General features: G+C 43.0%; 1 protein-coding gene across 3 annotated transcripts in view; it reads left to right on the top strand.

Moving 5' to 3' along the window:
- The first annotated feature begins 8,509 nt into the window (after window positions 1-8,509).
- Window positions 8,510-19,088, top strand: part of sdk2 (sidekick cell adhesion molecule 2) — a 659,639-nt gene continuing 649,060 nt past the window's right edge. For all 3 annotated transcript variants that reach the window (XM_033044544.1, XM_033044545.1, XM_033044546.1), the window contains exon 1: window positions 8,510-8,802. In XM_033044544.1, coding sequence (XP_032900435.1) covers window positions 8,736-8,802 — 67 coding nt within the window. In that variant the 5' untranslated portion in view covers window positions 8,510-8,735. The remainder of the gene's footprint in view (window positions 8,803-19,088) is intronic.

The raw sequence follows: 19,088 nt of genomic DNA on the forward strand, positions 1-19,088 counted from the left end.
TCCCTGCCCTTCAATGTTATCTACAGACCATCCTTCTCATTCTCCCCCACCGCCCCATATCAGAAAATGTGCTTTATCTCGAATTATCCCCTGTTCAAATAAACAGACATTGGCCTAAATGTTTTTCGTAAAATAAATCAACTTCTTCCCTTTATCCTTTATCCTGTTTGCACATATTTTAACTTTGGAATTGAAAAAGCTGAAAATCAATTTGTTTAAACCATCTTTTCCAAACACAAGCATTTGTTTTACTTATTTACTGAATGCAAAGGCAGAAAATCTATCTTTATTTCGCACAGTTCCCCTTTCATTCAATGAGTATTCTGATTGAGAGAGGAAGCACATGCAGACTTACTAACATACCTTTGGTGCATGTAGGTGACAATCTTTAATATTCATGAGCAGTGCTTAAGTTTAAAACAAAGGGAAAGCTCTTGTGGAAAAACTAGACACAATCAGGTCATAGCTGTGGAAAACACTAATAGCATGTTGATATACAGAGCAATCGCACTGTACATTGTGGCTGAGATTGCAAAACTGCAGCACATAAAAAGAGGGCAATAGCAAATGTTTAAGCCATATATTGCAGGAAACATTGTAAATGTATACAGTAATAGGCTACATAGGTTCATTGGCTTATGTGGATCTGATTTTTTTTTTACATATGGAGGATCAATGCCTTCTATAAGGAGTGCATTATCTAACTATCTTAAAGCTGCATTTATGCTTTCTATGGTCATTGTTGTCATGCACAACTAGAATAAAGTGCAAATATGTAGAATGCAGTGTGAAAAATAATAGTTGATAAATTCCAATTTAGTATTCTAAGGTCAACCGTGTGGTTGGTGTTCCCGTAATGTTCCAATTATATATATACACCTTTCTAATAATTAGCTTTACTTGTTTCATGTTCCCAATTTGAGCATTCTAAAGGATGTGTATCCATCCTTCAGTGATATAATGTGGTAAACCACACCAACTCCTGTGCAGCAAAATGATATTGCATGGTTTTGTTTTTGTAGGACATTTCCTTCACTATGGATTCCACTTTATATTCAGGCAAAGTTTTCCATAAAATAATAACTGCATTGGAAGAATTACTGTGAAACAGTTCATAAACCATTCTAAATCAGAACTTCTCTCTCGGCTTTGCTCTCTGCACCTTATTATCTGGGACCATAGCTCTCTGACTGGGTACTTTGCAATCATTGTTCTATCGTGTGAAGAGTAAAATCAAGGAATAGGAAGGTGCATGCATAGCTTGGTTAATAATAGGTGAGGTAATAAACTTTTAGTTAAGTTTAATTTCGTAGGTAACCGTGTGAATGGCAGCAAGATATTGTGAAATTGGGAGATTAAATTAGTAAGCAACGCTGGCAGCTAAAAATTGAATAACATTGTCCATTTTGGATGCACGTTAACATAGACAAAAGTATTTTCAAAATTGTGAAGAGCCGGGAATTGAGTGAGGGGGTTGTTTGAGTTGATTTGGGGGTTTGGGTACAGACATCATTGAAATCTGCAGGGAGAAGAACAAAAATAAAAAGATAATGGGATATTAGTTTTCATTTCAGGAGAGCTGGGATGCAAGGGGTGGGGATAGGATGGGGAGAGGATGGAGAAAAGGATGGGGGAGGATGGGGAAACGACAGGGAGCATGCAGCCAGTGTTCTGGACATGGCACTTCAGCAAGGATATATTGACCTTGGAGCGGTTACAGTAAAAATTAAACCGAGCTCTAATGAGCTAATATACTTAAATTATGAAGAAAGTTTGCACAGACTAGGCTCATTTCCCCTTGGGTAAAATAATTTCAGGAAAGGTCTAACTGCAATACAAGAATTAATGGGGTAGAAAAGCTATTTTCTCTGTTAGGTGAAACCAGAACATATTAGAACGTGAATACGAAGAGTGGTGACAAAACATTTTTTTCACACGAAGGATAATGAAAGTCTGGACATCTTTCTCAACAAAAAGCAGTTGAGGCAAGGTCAATTAAGCAACTCAAAATGAGCATTGATAGATGTGCACAAGGCAATATTAAGGGCTATGACAGACAGGTGGGCCAGTCAGCTCAAGAGAGAGAACGTTTGTGACCAAATTGATTTCTGAGCCAAACTGAGGAGTGTATTATTCCCATTCTGAAGTGTACAGTGCCTTCTGCCGACCAATATAAAGTGGACCTTCAAAAGGCAAGATGCATATTGATTCCATCAGTCAAGGACATGGTAGAAAACAGGCAGAAACAATGGAGACACGCAAGGCACAGATCTTGGAGCAAAGCAGACATCTATGAAAGAGATAAAAATGATGGTATTAAATGGAGTGTCACTGACCCATGAATGAGAATGGTGCTGAGGGCATGGAAGACAAAGAGGAGCTGACACAAAAAGGAATGAGAGAAAGAAGCAGAAAGTCTGTTAGAGGAAGATAATTTGAACATTTTTGTCTGTGAGCAATGTCAGTGGAGATTAACTGTCTTACAAGAGACAGTGTGCCACCTATTTACAACTGGTTGTTACAGGAGGCTGGCTCTTTGTCAGACTGCCGGAGGTGAAATGTAACAGTCAAGTGCTTGGCTGGCAGGTCATCCAGCTGATATTTTAGTCTGAACATCAATCATGAAATAAAACAAATAAATACTTTTTGTGATATGATCTTTACAAAAGCTCTTTGCTGACTGCCAAATCTGCATTGTCTCTAAGAACAATTATATTAAATCCATTACATTAAAGTCAATCAGTTTAGGTGTTTTATTAAATTATGTGTGGATTTCTAAAATTTATTTTACCTCCCCTTTACAGATAGATTTGTTGTCTGTGCTTTAACCCTTCTTGTGGCTCCCATATGACATCCCTGTTTGGCTTCACACCTGACAGGGATTCAACCTCTAACTTGCTCCATTTTTGAATGTAATGCATGGATCACAACAATGGTGTTGATTAATTATTGAGGTGTCATCTACAATTAATTTCTGAGCAACTGGTCAGTGTTTCAAATAATCCTGAGTGATTAAATGGTTTCTATTTGTTTTATACCTTAGTGTATTTATTTTATTACTGTGACGCAAGTAGTATAAATATCACTTCCTTGTGCACTACTTTCACAACTGACGAGGTAATTAATAGATCATTTATCACACAACTTTGGGTATATAACTGGACCTCCTCCCCCTATAACAGTTACTGTTCATAAGTAACATATTAAATAATAATAATAATAATAATGGATGGGATTTATATAGCGCCTTTCTAGAATACTCAAGGCGCTTTACATCGCATTATTCATACATTCCTCAGTCACACTCGGTGGTGGTGAGCTACTTCTGTAGATAGCCCAACCTCTGCTCTGTCAACTCCCCCTGTCCGACACCTGCCTCAGGAAAATAGCCAACATAATCAAGGACCCTTCCCACCCCCAGTTACACTCTCTTCTCCTGTCTCCTTTTGGGTAGATGATACTGAGGTTTGTAAGCATGTACTACCAGACCCAGCTTCTTTGCCATTGTTATCACACTCTTGAACTGTACTCTCACATGCTAGGATGAGTTCTTGATCTTCCAACCCACCTTGTTGCAGCCCTTGCACTTTTTAAGTTGCACTTTCTCTGTACTTAATACACTACATACTTTTTTTTTTTTATGCACTATCTTGCAGGATGTTTTTTCTTATATATGGTATGAGCCGCCTGGACAGAATGCAAAACAAAATTATTTCACTGTATCCTGGTACATATGGCTGAAAAAATATATACTCAAAGCTAATTGTAAGTATCACTAGCCAGCCTTGGTTTAAGCTTTCCTCAATGCATAAATTCACCCAGGACTTGGTGCAAACAGAGCCTTTTGATGGTAATTTTAACATTGTTGGAGAGGTCTCCATTTTTTATGCACATTGCTTCTTTTCTGGTTGCTATATCATTCATATATTTATAATTAGCAAATAGAAAGTTCACTCATATACATGTACATGTTATCAGCAATACCAAGTTTCCTTGTACTTCTAAGTAGGCACTTCCAATGCAAGGAATGTGTAAAAATTATTTTGTATTGTGTTTATACCTAAAATAATAGTGATACTAACCAATGCAAATGCATTGCCAATGAAAATTGAATGTTTTTTCTGTATGAAAATATTCTGGGGCTAATGTTGAGGAGCTCTACCTCATATCTTGTAAAAAATAGCCTTCATTCATTTTCATCATTTTAATTAGGAAATGAAAATCATAGTGGTGTCAATTTATTAATATTAATTCCATTGCAGAAGATTAGTTAAGTATTTTCCCAGAGGTATTTGATCTTAATTTTTTTAAATCTTGCCCATGCTTATGGTGAATGAATTATTCCCTTGTAACTTACTACCAAAATAACGATTTTGATTGAGAGTGGCTGTGGTGTCATGTCCGACACACTGCAACTTATTATCATTCTTCTATGATTGGCATGTTGGCCGGTGTGTGCAAGTTGGGCCAAAGGGCCTGTTTCCATGCTGTAATCCATGACTCACTGTGACACTATGTCCTGCTCCTTCAGGATGGGAAAACAAATGTTGTCTAAGATTCAATATATCATTATGATATCTTCAGAAGATTACAAATTAAATTTAAGAAAAAACTTAATATGGCGGATGCATATTACAGGATTATTAATGGTTTATTTGTGAAGCATCTTTCATAGAAGCTAGATTTTTGGAACCTGAGCATGTGTTAGTTAAAAGTAAGTGATACAATCTGGGTCCTGGCATGTACAGAGCGCCTGGAACTCCCAGTGGTTGTAGCTGCCGTGTGCGGGGAGAGGGCTTGAGCCATAGATCAGGTCGAGGAGCCTTGAGGTGCAAACTGCTGGGAAACAAGGTGCTGGCTTTGACTATCATACTCCAATGCATTTGGTGATAGATTTGGTGCTGGAGGAAAGGAGATATCTTCAGTGGCACTTTTGTCTACATAAGGAGGAAGCATTGGACTAGTTACTGCTGATAAATCAGCCAAACATGCCTGGGAATTGGATAATTGGAAACATTCCAATACAGAGCATCAATTTGTATTTAGAGAGCTGCAGACTAGACAATGACAGTCAGCTTGGATGTAGCATGAAAAAGTTGTGGTGTAGCTAATGTTAGAAGGAGGTTTGATGCTGGTGATGCATTTGAAGTAACTGACAGACATGGATAACAGCAAGGTGTTTGGGTCAAGATTGGATTGGAACATAGCAGGACTGTGACTATGTGGGATCCAATAGAAATGGCAGATTGGATAGGAACATGAGGTGAAGGGAGACAATGAAATTGTGATAACAAGAAACATGTGCCACCGAGGGTCAGTACCAGGATCCTTGCTTGTCCTAATAGAAACTCATCATTTTCTTTTAAATGTGGGGCATATCTAAGAGGTTTGCTCAGAATATCAATGCTAATGGTATGATTGAGAGTGACAAAGTAAGTTCCATATGGCACGATGATATCAATGCACTGAAACAGAGAGGAATGTAGTGGGCCAGGCAGTGTCTGAAAGCATGGCATCTCTACAGATGCTGCATGATCCACTGAGTTCCTCCAACATTCATTTTAATGCTCAAGATTGCAGCATCTGCGGTCTCTCGTGTCTCCTGAAGTTACTGTGCCAGATATAATAAGATGGTTAAGAAGGTATATGGGATCTTTTTTATGGGAAAGCCAGAAAATCTAAGAGCAGTTACTAGAATTGTAGGAAACATTGGTAAGCCTACAGCTGGAATAGTGTACAAGTCTGATCACAACACCTCAGGAAGATTCTGTTGCACCAGAGAATGTGCAGAGAAGATTCACTACAATGCTATCTGGAGACTGTAGCTATATAGAGGCACTGAGAAAGCTTATGACATTCACTTTAGAACAAAAGAGGTTCAAGGAAGATTTAAAAGTAATGTACAAAATTATGAAAGAACTGGGAACAGGAAAGAACTAAATCTCATGACAGTGAAATCATTAGGGGATATAGATTTTATTGATAGAAGCTGTGTTTACTCCATTGATGGGATGTGAATTGGATGCATCGACCTCATTATGTTTACAAAGTTCTGAAATGTACAGTGAATGGTTTAAACCACATGGCTTCAAATGGCAATTTGGAGGGTGGGAGTGATTTAAAATTGCCAGCATGAATAAGATGGGCAGAACAGCCTCTCTTTTATGCTGTAAATTCCTATGAATCCATGAAGGATTTTGGCTGTTGTCAGACACGTTAATCCTATTGGTTATCTTTTTTTAACTTTCAAAATGCATTTCTTTCTCTATCAAGTTAGTTAAATGTGCCTTGCAAAAATCTACAACAGCATGCAGGATGACGTTCTTGTCATTAGAGCAATGTGTCCAAAGGATAATTTCTGACCAGGATATAGGCACTTCATTGAACTTACACATGCTGTTCAAATTTACATAAAATGTTAAAGTATTTATTCTGTAAAGTAGAAGATGTCAGGCATTCCTACTTGTGAAATACAGGTAATTCTGTGAAAACTCGCATTTTAAAAATGCGAATTGGGTAAACCATGAGTGATGATTTAGCGAACACTATTTGTATCACAACTATCGATTTGATAATAATCTGATTTCCAATGGGAACTGGAGAATCATTTAAAAGCTCCTTTGGAAAGTGACAAGCCCAGAAAAGCTGTCTTCAGCAAGAAAAATATGTCTCTGGGGGATAAAAGTGTTTATATAATCAGGGTAGAGGATTCTAAAACTAGAGGGCATAGACTTAAAGTGAGAGAGGAGAGATTTCAGTGGGACTTCACTGGCAACATTCTCACTCAGTGGGTTGTCTGCATCTGGAATGAGCTGCCAGAGGAAGCTGCATAATTTTTCACAAGTATGGCATGTTAAAAACATTTTGACACAAATATGGATAGGAAGGTTTCCATAGGATTATGGGCCAAATGCAGGCAAATGGGACTCGCCCATAATGTCAACTTGTCGGCTTGGGGAGGATGGGCCGAAGGGCCTGTGTTTGTGATGTACAGCTCTATGACTTTAATCAGACAGCAGTGTCTCTTAAGAACAGTACTTTCTCTGGAATGTCAGAGGTTGAGTGGAGACTTGATAGAAGTACATACAATTATGAGAAGCATAGATAGGGTGGAAGGTCAGAACCTTTTTCCAAGGATGGAAATATCCAACACTAGAGGGCATAGCTATAAGGTGTGAATGGGGAATATAATGGAGATGTGCGGGGCAATGTTTTTACACAGAGGTTGGCGGGGGCCTGGAATGTATTGTCTGGGGGTGGTGGTGGAGGCAGATAGGATAGTGGCATTTAACAAGCTATTATATAGACACATGGAAGTGCAGGGAATGGAGGGATATGGATCACTTGCAAGCAGGGGAGGTTCAGCTGAGCATCGTGCTCGGGCACAAACAATGTGGGCTGAAGGGTCCGTTCTATGTTAACACATCTGGTTCTTTACTCGCAATGACCATTGAAATTGACAACCACTTCAATGGACACGTGCGATGATCCTGTTGAACAATGTAACACGCATCCTTTGACAATGCCTTTATTTATGAAAATCCTGCAGGAAAAAATAACTCTTGTTGCCAATCTGAAACTCTGTAGCCCCTAACGGCTTTATCCCCATTGACAACATTGTTTTTAATAATGCGATCTTTCTGTTAGGCGGTTTCTGGAAACGCACCTCTGGCGCTATCGGGCACTGCCACACGGACTGTCCCGACTCCCCCGCCCGGCTGTGTAGGTGCAGTAACGCCAAGTATTGCTGTTGGTGCTGGGTCGCCCCTCGCCCGGTCCCGACCCGCTCCCCGCTGGCCCGCACTCCGCTCCCACTCCCACTCCCCGCCGGTTCCGCACTCGCTCCAAGTCGGCACAGCACAGGTAACTACGGAACCGCTGGAGGGAGACCCGGCAGCTCGGGCAGCACCAGCCGGCAGCGACCCCACACCTGCCCTCCTTCTAGCCCCCAACCTCTCCCACCCCCAACCCATCTCTCTCCCCCCCACCCCCATCTCTCTCCCCCGCAGCCCCCACCCCTCTCCCCCCCCCACCACCAAGCCCATCTATACCCCCCCACCCCCCCTGCCCATCGCTCTCACCCACCCCACACACGCTGCTGCCCGACCCGCAGCGCCGCTCCAGCTGTTGCCCCGGGTTCCAACATCTGCAGTCTCCGCCAACCCGAGCAGCAGCGCACGCGCCCGCCCGATCTCTTCTCCGCCACCTGTGGCTGCGCGCGTGCACGGGCCGACCCCCTCCCCCCCCCCCTCACTCATCATCAACCTCTCGTGCCCGCGCATCCCCCCCCCCCCCTCTCCTCGTGCCCGCGGCCACCCAGGGACCGGAGCCGCGGAAACTTTCTCCCTGCCCGAGCCCCGGGCACAACATCTGCCGGCCGGTGCCGCGCCCGCGCTCCCGCCGCCTCCTCCTCCTCCACACTAAGTCAGCGGCCGGCGACGGAGAGAAGCGGGGTAGGAGGAGCCCCCCCAGCCCGGGGTAGGAGGAGCCCCCCCAGCCCGGGGTAGGAGGAGCGGGCGGAGAGAGGGGAAGTTTGGGCAAGTTTGAGCGGGGCGGCAGGACCTGTGCACCCACCCGTCTACCCCCGCCTGTCCTTAGCGGACGCCGGCGCCGCCCGCACCCTCCCTCCCTCCCTCCCTCCCCGCTGCCCGAGCGAGGGGACGCGGCTGTCGGCGGGGACGTGCGGCTTGTGGCCGCGGGCTGTGGCGGGCAGGATTGTGAGCTGCGGACGGAGCATGGCGGGGAAGAGCTGCCTACTGTGGACGCTGGTGATGCTGAGCGGCGCGGCGACGCGGGCACAAGGTAGGGGATGAAGGGATGGAGGGATGGAGGGAGAGAGAAGAGGGGATGGAGGGAAGGTGGGCGGAGGGTGGTGGGTCAGAGAGCCGGCAGAGCCGAGCGCCAGCCCGGCTTAAACTCCCATGGGTAACATAACGTGTAGTTCAACAGTCTGTGTCGGAATGTGGGGATGAGGAGCCTGGTCCCAGCGGGAGGTTCCTGCCGCTTCCACAGAGAGGGGCCATGGTGGAATAGGGGGAGCGGTAACGCGGGGATAGTGACCGGTATCTGCGCTCGGGGGGAGGGGGGGAACAGACATTGACAGGGAGTGAACGGGGGAGAGAGTCAGCCGTGAGGAACACGCTCCCAACTTATCTAGAGGTTGCTGTTCACGCTGATGCCAGGCGGTGGAAAGTCAGGACGGAAACTTGACAGCCCGAAATTAAAGATACAACGAGAGAGTGGGACACGGGAGAGAGATTGGGGAGGCGGTGGGGGTAGTGTGGAAGTGACCGGGTCAGTGACAGGTCCGCCTGCTTTCCGTTTGGATCCTGCGCATCTTTTAAACAGCGACAGATCAATGAGCTCTCCTGTGTGTGTATTAGTCGGTGCAGATTTTGGCGGCTTGAATGTGCCGGTGTATAACGGGCACTTCCCCCGCCTCGCCTCTCCCACCGCTCTAACTTGTCCTTCACTGTTACTGGCGAGAGGACAGCGCGCTGACTTCTGGCAGCTTCTGCCGCCGATCAGTCATTTCCAACCAACTAAATGATCTCGCAGAGTTAAAGGGCAGTAATCAGTGTTTGCAATGTTGATTATGTAGCGTTTTTGAAAATTAAATGTGATATTTTGACACGGAACGTGCGGCGCAGAAGGGGCCGGGGGTTGTGTCCGTGTTCCTGCAGAGGTCCGTGGTGGGGGGTGAGTGATCCGTGGGGCGGGGGGGGGGGTCCGAATGGTTGGGTCTGTGCGGTTCGTAAACCCAGCCGGCATCAATCTCCCGCTAATGCCAATTTTCGATTTCCATTGTTTTCAAATGGTGGTGGGTGTGAATTGTTTTAGTGTTTCGGAGCAGGCGATTTCTGTTCAGGTGAATGTATGCCCATTAAGAACACTTTACATTATATGAGACTTGTCTTCAGTCCGGCCACTGGGCAGATACAGCTTTCCGCCGCTGAAAGACCGCGCAGCGATGTAATGTGGATGAAATGCGGATCTGTCGTGTTAATTTAAAGCTGCGAGACGCAGACACGGAAGCGTCACAGCTGTTGCTGGTTTGCATTGCAAACTTTTCCTTGCCGACTGGCTTTGGCATAGAGGTAGGGCGGGGAACCGCCGCTGCTCACAGATTCCACAATGTGGCAACAGCACCTTTTTACAAAGTCAATGTAGAATCAACCGGCAAGTGTTTTACAAGATGCTTAATAACGGAGCAATACTTCCAATAGACATTGAATCCATTGCCCCATGATGGGAGCCGATAACTAACAGGTGTGTGGGAACCAAGTTGGGCGTGAATGCGAAGGACGCGAGAGCGAGAACCGCTTCGCAAACGTCTGGTGACATTGAGCCTTGGGTGAGGTAGACCAGTTGGTGTCGATGTACACTGTCAAATACCTCTGTGTTCGCGGCGCCACTTCTCCGTTGACTAACGGGAAAGTGACGCCGCGATCACAGAGGTATCTGCACAGTGTAGACAGACACAAAATGCTGGAGTGAATCAGGGACAGGCAGCATTTCTGGATCGAAGGAATGGCTGACGTTTCGGGTCGAGACCCTTCTTGTGTTTGCGGCAGTGTGTTCACTCCCGGTGTATCGCCATCTCGGCCACAACTCATTTGAAACAGTTTTCTGCAGCTGCACGGCAATGACGTCAATCTTGTTTGACTCAATCTTTGTGAGCAGGCTGCCTTGAAATACATACATTGTGTTTGCTGCGGAAAGTTTTTGAAAGCAGTGGAGGCAGTTCTAGTACAAGTTTCACGTCGGCTTTCCCCCCCCTATAAACCTACAGCAGGTTGCTGACACAAGGTGTCAAATATGAACCTTTGCTGAGATTACATGGTACTTGATGCCGCTAATTGCAGCCTTTGGTAAGTTGGAGGGTAGGTAGGGGGGTAGGGATAGCTGTAAGAATACCCCCGCATTTCTGGTAGCTGTACCCGACAATACGACAAAAAATGTCAAGTCATGTCAAGTCTTCAGTTTTAACGTTTGTTGTGGCTATTAAATGCACAGCATTTGTTTCCGCCTGGTTTGTTTGCTGTTCGGCAGCGTGGCTGCACAAACAGCAAATTGCTTCACATAAAATGTGCCTGTAGCGGCATCAAAATGCATCGTCAACCGAATAAACAAATGAAGGCGAGGGCTTTGGAACTAACCTAGCGCCGGACAAAGTTTAAATCATAACATTGCATTTAAATACTTTACATAATCCTACTGTTTCTGGGAATGTCTAATAGTCGAATATTTTTTGACTAAGATTTTAACTAATTTTATCTTATTTTTGACTAAATCACTTGGAAGAGTTCGCCAGTGGAAATGGGTTTCCCCAATGACGAACATAACCAATGGGTGTTTGCCCGCAGAAATGATTGTGCTTCGTGGACAGCTGATACCTGGGCTAGAAATAACGGTGACGTAGTGTTAGAGATGCTGCCTCACAGCGCCAGAGACCCGGGTTCGATCCTGACTGTTGTCTGCAGGGAGTTTGTACCCTCTCCCCGTGAACCGCATGGGTTTTATCTGGGTGCTCCGGTTTCCTCCCACACTTCAAAGAGGTACATGCTTGTAGGCTAATTGGCTTGGTATAATTGTAAATTCTCCACAGTGTGTGCAGTACAGTGCCAGTGTGCGGGAATCGCTTTTCGGCGCGGTCTCTCCAGACTAAAATTGAATATTTTTATAAGATAAAATGGGATTATAAAACGGGATATTCAGTCTGAAAAATGGTCTCGACCTGAAACGTCACCAATTCCTTTTCTCCAGAGATGCTGCCTGACCAGCTGAGTAAGTCCACATTTTTGATTTTTGGGATATTTGATTTTGTTTTGAGGCATAAATCAAGGAGAGATGGCCATCATGAAGTAAATATATTTTTTATGTTGTGAAAATTAGATCCCTATAGACTGCACAGGGCAGAATGTGGAAAAGATGAGTCGGTAGTTTTGTACCTTTTTTCATGGTTTGTTACATGGCAATGTTATTGGTTTTCCTATTTCTGAAAGCACTGACTCCTTGCGATGGACTGACCTACAGACTTTCTATCATCCAACTGAAGCATAGGTTTGTACATTGATGCACTAACAGTTACATGACGTTTGGTAATCCAAGAACAACCATATTTTCAGATCATGTCATAAGTGGAAGGAGCAGAATTAGGCCATTCGGCCCATCAATTCTACTCCATCATTCATGGCTGATCTATCGCTCCCTCCTAACCCCATTCCCTTGCCTCCTCCCCATAACACCTGACACCCGTACTCGATGCACACTTATTTGATGCAACATTCCTACCTGATCGTTGTTCAGGCAAGACCATACATAGACGAGTCATGAGTGTTTTATTGTCATATGTCCCAGATAGAACAATGACATTTTAACTTGCTGCAGCACAACAGAATATGTAAACACAGTACACTGTAAACAATATGAAAAAACGATAGAAAAAAAAGTTCAGTGGATATATACACATACTCACAAGTGTATACACACACTCAAAAAACAAACAATAGTAGTGCAATAATAATAGTCTATTGGTTCAGAGCTTATTTGAGGTGGCAATGTTTAATAGCCCGATGGCCTGACAGCCTGATAAGCTGTTCCTGAACCTGGATGTTACAGTTTTCAGGCTCCTGTATCTTCTTCCCGATGGCAGTGATGAAATGAGTGTGTGGCCAGGATAGTGTGGGTCTCTGATGATGCTGGCTGCCCTTTTGAGGCAGCGACTCCGATAAATCCCTTCGATGGTGGGGAGGTCAGAGCCGGGAATGGACTGGGCAGTGTTCACAACATTTTGCATTCTTTTCCACCCCTGGACGTTCAAGTTGCCGAACCAGGCCATGATGCAACCAGTCAATATGCTCTCTACTATACACCTGTAGAAGTTCAAGAGAATCCTCTTTGACATACCGAATCTACTCAGGATGTAGAGGTGTTGATGTGCATTATTTATAATTGCTTCAGTGTGCTGGGTCCAGGAAAGATATGTCACCATGATATAAGCAGGATTGTGGGTCCTCGTCCTTCCTCTTCCAAAGTCCACAATCAGGACGCTTTGCTGAGATCGAGCTATCATGTCCACAGTGTATTGATCATCTGCAGTGATCAAATGATTTTCACACGTATGATAATGAAAGATATATTAAATAACACAGATGCTGGAAAGCTGCAATGAAATTCAGGAAACGCACAACAGGTCAGGCAGCATCTGTGGAAATAGAAACACAGATTTCAGGTCTGAGACACTTCTTTCCCAGGAGAATGCAGATGTGAAGGAAATGGCGTTCCGAATATATCACATACGAGAAATACAGGCTCGGTCGAAAGTGCATTTTGAGGATTGGAGAGGTTTTCCTTGCATTTGTTCTGCTAAACAATCATCTGTTAATTATCCATTAATATCTGTTAACTTTCACAGACCACAACATGCCCTTTTTGTTGAGAGCATGTCTTCATCATATATTTTTTATCTTGCCTTATTTCTCCACATTTTAGCATTGATGTCTATCTCAATTTTTCATCTCTGACCTTCCAATTACAATGAGCCTGGGGACATATACGGCTCTGATGTGATGACAGCCACAATTTAGGGAAGAAAGTTTGTCAGAATGAATGCCCGGTGAGCCTGGTGCAGCTCTGCTGGTGGATCATTGCTTTACAAGTCAGAAAATCAGAGCAAACCACCTGCTTCTCGAACCTGGCAGTATCTTTTGCATCCACCTTTGAAGATGTTTGGATTTAAAACAAAGTTTGGCATATAGTAACGGTCAGAAAAAATAATGCAGAATTAATCAAAGTTGCAGTGCAGCTTTACCCTGAGAGCCTTTAAATGAATGAAGTTAGTATGCAGGAATTTCTGGGAAAATGTTTTTCTCTGCACAGAATTGTTCTGTGGGAGGCAACTTCCCTTAGTTTTTCAGTTACTTTGTTTGGTTCTATTTCTGTCTAGTGCCCTTTCCTCTTGAGCAAAACTGGAAGGTATCCTTCTTCCAGGCTTCTGCCGTGTTTTGAAAACGTCTCTTTGCACGATTGCTAATCTTGCTGGAAACTCCTTGAATATTCCAGAATGAAATATCCCCCTGAACATTCCAGAAGAGACCAAGGAGATGATTGTTGAAGGGAAATCCGAGGGTCCATGAACCTGTCTTCATGGGCAGGACGGCGGTGGAGATCGTCAACAACTTTCAAGTTCCTGGGCGAGTACATCTCTGAGGATCTATACTGGGCTCAGCGCATTGATGCAATCTCAAAGAAAAGTCACCAATGCCTCTACATCCGCATTCCGAGGAGAATCAGCATATTGTTCAATGCTCAATCTATCTGTAGAAAGATCGGAAGAATGGTTTCGACCTGAAATGTCACCCATTCCTTCTCTTCAGAGATGCTGTCTGTCCTGCCGAGCTACTCTGGCATTTTGTGTCTATCTTTGATTTAAACCAGCATCTGCAGTTCCTTCCTACTCACTCAATCAAACCTCTATAGGTATAAGGTAGAGAGCATACTGATTAGTTGCATCACTGCTTGGTCTGCAAATTCCAATACCCAACAATGAAGGAGATCACAGGAAGTAGTGGATGATGCTGGGCATATCAGACCTGACGAAGTGTCCCGACCCGAAAAGTCACCCATCCATTTTCTCCAGAGACGATGCTTGACCTGCTGAGTTACTCCAGCACTTTGTGTTTATCTTTGATATAAACCGGCAACTGTAATTCCTTCCTGCACATAGGCATTGACCCCCCACCCCCCAAACCATCAGAAGGATCTATAAGAAGTGTAACCTCAAGAAGGCAGCCAGGTTCACATAAGACCCACATTCTTGTCTCGATGTCACAATTGGGAAGGTGAAACAGGAGCATGAGAACCATTACTGATTCAAAGCAACCAAACGTCAGGCCCTTGAACCACCCTAACCACAACCCTATATCAGCAACAAATTATGATGGTCTTTTTTATTAGGTGACACAAATTACTTTCGCTTGCACTATTATGATCTGGTAACCTCGCAAACCAGATAAACAATATTTTCTATCATTGTTTATTTGTATGTTGTGTCAATACATTAATGAGCTGTACAGCTGCAGCAAGTAAGAATTTAGTTGTTCCATTTCTGGTGCATATGACAATTAAACACTCTTGACTACTCTTGACGTTCCTTGTTCTCCAGCACACTTGAAGAAGTAACGTTTGGCTGCACTATTAGTAAACTAATTTCCAGATGGAACACTTTTCTGAGAACATCCAGGAACCTATTGGTCAGAAAACAAGTTGGAGGAACTCAAGATGTTGGGGTTTGATAACGTTAATCACCACGGAAGCGTTGCACCTGTAGTTATGATCAGGCATTGCAGAACAGTGTGAAATGCTTTCTGTATTGCACCAGATGGAGGTTGTTTTCAACATCCAGTTTATGCAATGTCACAGAACATTCTCAGTCCCTCATTAACTTCCCTGCCACCTATTCATCTCTCACTCCCACCAACGCTCCCGAGGTTCTACTACTAGATCTGTATTTGATGGAGAAAGTAATATAATCTTGTGCTGAAACAGATTGTAGAGAGTTCTCTGCCCAGTCGATTTTATTAACTTTTGTGCAAGTATAATTGACAGATTTTCCGATAAGCAACCCACCTGCTTGTTTTGTGTATGTGGGAGTTGGTGGGGGGGGGAATGATTACACAGTGGGGTCCTTCTGTCGCGTGACTTTATGCTAGATATTTGCTACCTTGGGTTCATCCCAGGAAGCCACACTGCTGGGCTGCTTCCCAGTCGTATCATTCTCTGCAGACATGGGTATGTGGAAAGGAACATTGGTCAATGCTTTTCGCACCGAGGTAAATAATACTGAAATAAGCCAATTTGAACCAATATGTCATTTTCAACAGTTACAACTATGTAAGCTCCGTCCCAACCTTTGCCATCAAACTCTTCAATATAACATTATATTCCTCTCTCAAAGCACTGATGAGCACTCTGAAAATAATTTTTAAAAACATTAGGGTAACAGGTTCCATGGGAACTCTTTCCGAATTGTTAATTGAACTTGACATTAATGTCTGATGCCAACAGAAAAGTGAATTTGCAAAGTTAGTGGCTTCTATTGCTTGTAGTTTTAGGCCTAAGTCTTTAGAATTATATCAATACCCTGCAAATGGATACAAATGCTGGTTTGTCAATTTCCCATTTGTGGAGTGAACTGCGATTTTCTGTAAATGTGTTCTTGCAGTCAAGGTGTAAGTGGTGAGATGCAATATGTTGCCTGACCTCTGTTGCCTTGAGGACACGGAAAATCATTCACGTGATTGAAACTGGAGTCATGTTGAGTAAAAGTAGCATCTTCTGTTCGTTATTGGGCATCGGAAAGCCGGTGGAATTGCAGTTTCACTATTTGTTATAATGAGATTCAAACTAATATCCTCCCAGTGACAATTTCATTCCCTCAACTTTAAATGTAAAATAGAGCATGGGCTTAAAAATGTTCTTGAAGGTAATCAACTTCTTAAAGTTATTTAAAATCCCAGTTGGTAACATGTGATTCAATATGCAGTTTGGGACAGTAGACTGTTGACTTCATAGCATCAGAACTGTTTTTAATCAATTCAATAATTAATAGTAAATTTGACTTCAAAAGCATGTGGCTGGCACAACATCAACAAAACCAATGTAGAATGTAAAATTAGCATTTGCTGTCTCTTCTGTTTTATGCGATCTTCCATTTTCTGTGTAAGTCTGCAGTAAACTCCACGGTCTACCTCCCCATTGTACCTGCAGTGCATTCATTTTGTGTGATCTTGTTTATTCTGCTAGATCTCCAGAGAGACCCCTAGCTCTGCTTTGGAACTATTACTGTGCTTGTTTTCACCTTAGTGATTTTCCTGGAGAAAATCATGGAAATGTAAAATAAACATTCAAAGGTTTGAGGGCTCTTTGGTAACTGGGAGAGATTTTCACTGGAGTGTTTTGGAAAACAAAGTGGATGTGGCAACCGTGTTTCACATTAATCAACAAAGAAATATCTCATATTTGAAATAAACTTGATGATAAAAAGGAATTCAGTTGCTGTTTCCATATTAATTGATGTTCAGAGGATGGATGTGGGAAATACCACATTTCCAAATTAAAATTATATATTTCCAAAGTAAATATATTAAAACACTTGCCAACATTTATCGAGCAGCTGCAAATAAATAGAAATCTGGCAATGCAATTTTTAAACTGAGATTTATTATTTATGAGACACTTTAGAGAAATGCACCCTTTATACTTAAGAACAGTGGAAGAAAAGACAGAATGTTTTAAATTTGCATCACCTGTTTTCACGACCTATACTGTTAAATGGCATGAAACAGCTTTTATATTTGATAGTTTCCAACAATTGTAGTATAACAGCAAAATGAGATTTAATGGATTTGTGGAGAATTTCTGAGTAAGCGGGAATTTTCCAGGTTTAGTGTCTTCACCGGTGGGACTTGGACTCTGGGAAGTTTGCCGTTCTGGAGGTGAGTGAGGTGAGGGCCACTGTAACATGTAACCAGAGGAGAAATAGATGCCAAAGAGGAAGGAACGGTGTAGTTAGGACATTTAGAGGAGAGGTGGCTGAAGAGTGGAGTTCTGGCAAAAGACGGATTGTGTATCATTAACAGAAGCACGGGCGAGGAGGAGACAAGAGTCCTAGAGTCACAGAACTGTACAGCACAGAAACAGGCCCATCAGCCAACCTGGTCCATGCCAACCTAGTTAGCATACTAGGTTAGTCACATTTAAAATGATCATCATAGATATGGATGGGTAGTCTCTTTCCTGAGCAGAGAGCCTAGAACTAAGAGGTTTGAGTTGAGAGGGGAGAATTGAGAGGCAAGTGGTAATTATATGGAACAAGCTGCCAGAGAAGATGGATGAGGCAGATACAATTACAACATACAAGAGGTATTTGGTAAGTACTTGGATAGAAAAGGAGTAGAATGCTGGGAAATGGAAGTTGCATATAAAGGTATCAATGTCAGCACGGACCATTTGGGCAGAAGGACCATTTTCACGACTGATTCCATGAGAAAATAAAGATAAGGCGCTAATTAAAATAAAATATAATAATAATCTTGGAAAGTTGAAGGTTTCTATAAACACTCTGTCAACGTATCCCAGGTTTAGTGTAGCATTGCCACATGCAGTGCAAATGTACATGACAATGTCACACTTTAACTTATCCCTTGAAAATCTTCCCACTATCATTGCATTCTCATTGAGTGAGATTGCCCAGGTAAGGTTGACCCGCAAACAATTCTTCTATGGTCATCTCTGGTGACCTGGGTAAAATCTGCATGAAGTTGCTCGGATAGTGTAACTGGAGGGCTGGTATCTCCATGCCACCTGCCAGCATTAAACCCCATTTCCAAGACAGTTACTAAAGCAGTGAACTCTCAAACCACCAGTGAAGTGTTCAATGGAGTGCTTTATTAACAGCATAATTGCTTAAACTTTATCTTAGTTTCTGACCCAATTCTGTTAGTGGATCTGAAAGGAAATTTCACTGGAGGCTTGGTGTTGAAATCCAATCAGATTATTTAATAATTAAGGCTGAAAACACTGATTCATGCATCCACTGCGGCTTGATGTGCATAATTATAGTAACTCAATGATTGAAATTAAACAACAAAGTCAGATATTGAGAAAGAATATTTAAACTCAATGTCTCTGTTGAGCAGGTATTTGTTGTTATAGTCGAAGCTGCATTGTTGTACTGTGAGTTGTGGGAATACTCTAGATCCGTGAAGATACATTATTTTCCAGTACTGTAATTTGTGAGTGTTCTTTGGTAGAGCAGTTGCCATATCAATCCTAATAGAATGCTTTCACTGGTCATCTGTAGACATTGGTAAGTCTTTGGAGCCATATTTCCTTAGCCATCTGAGAGTATAGAAGCACGATGTGCTTTCTTTGCCACGGAGTCAATGTGGTTGTATCGGGACAAATTGTCAATGATCTTCTTCACTTCAGTGTGTCCTTCAGTGTGTTCAGGGTGTGTCCTCCACCCTGTTTCCTGAAGTCCATCACCAGCTTGTTCATCTTGCTGACATTGAGGGAGCGGTTGA

This window comes from Amblyraja radiata, chromosome 26 (assembly GCF_010909765.2).
Source record: "Amblyraja radiata isolate CabotCenter1 chromosome 26, sAmbRad1.1.pri, whole genome shotgun sequence".
Classification (NCBI taxonomy): Eukaryota; Metazoa; Chordata; class Chondrichthyes; order Rajiformes; family Rajidae; genus Amblyraja; species Amblyraja radiata.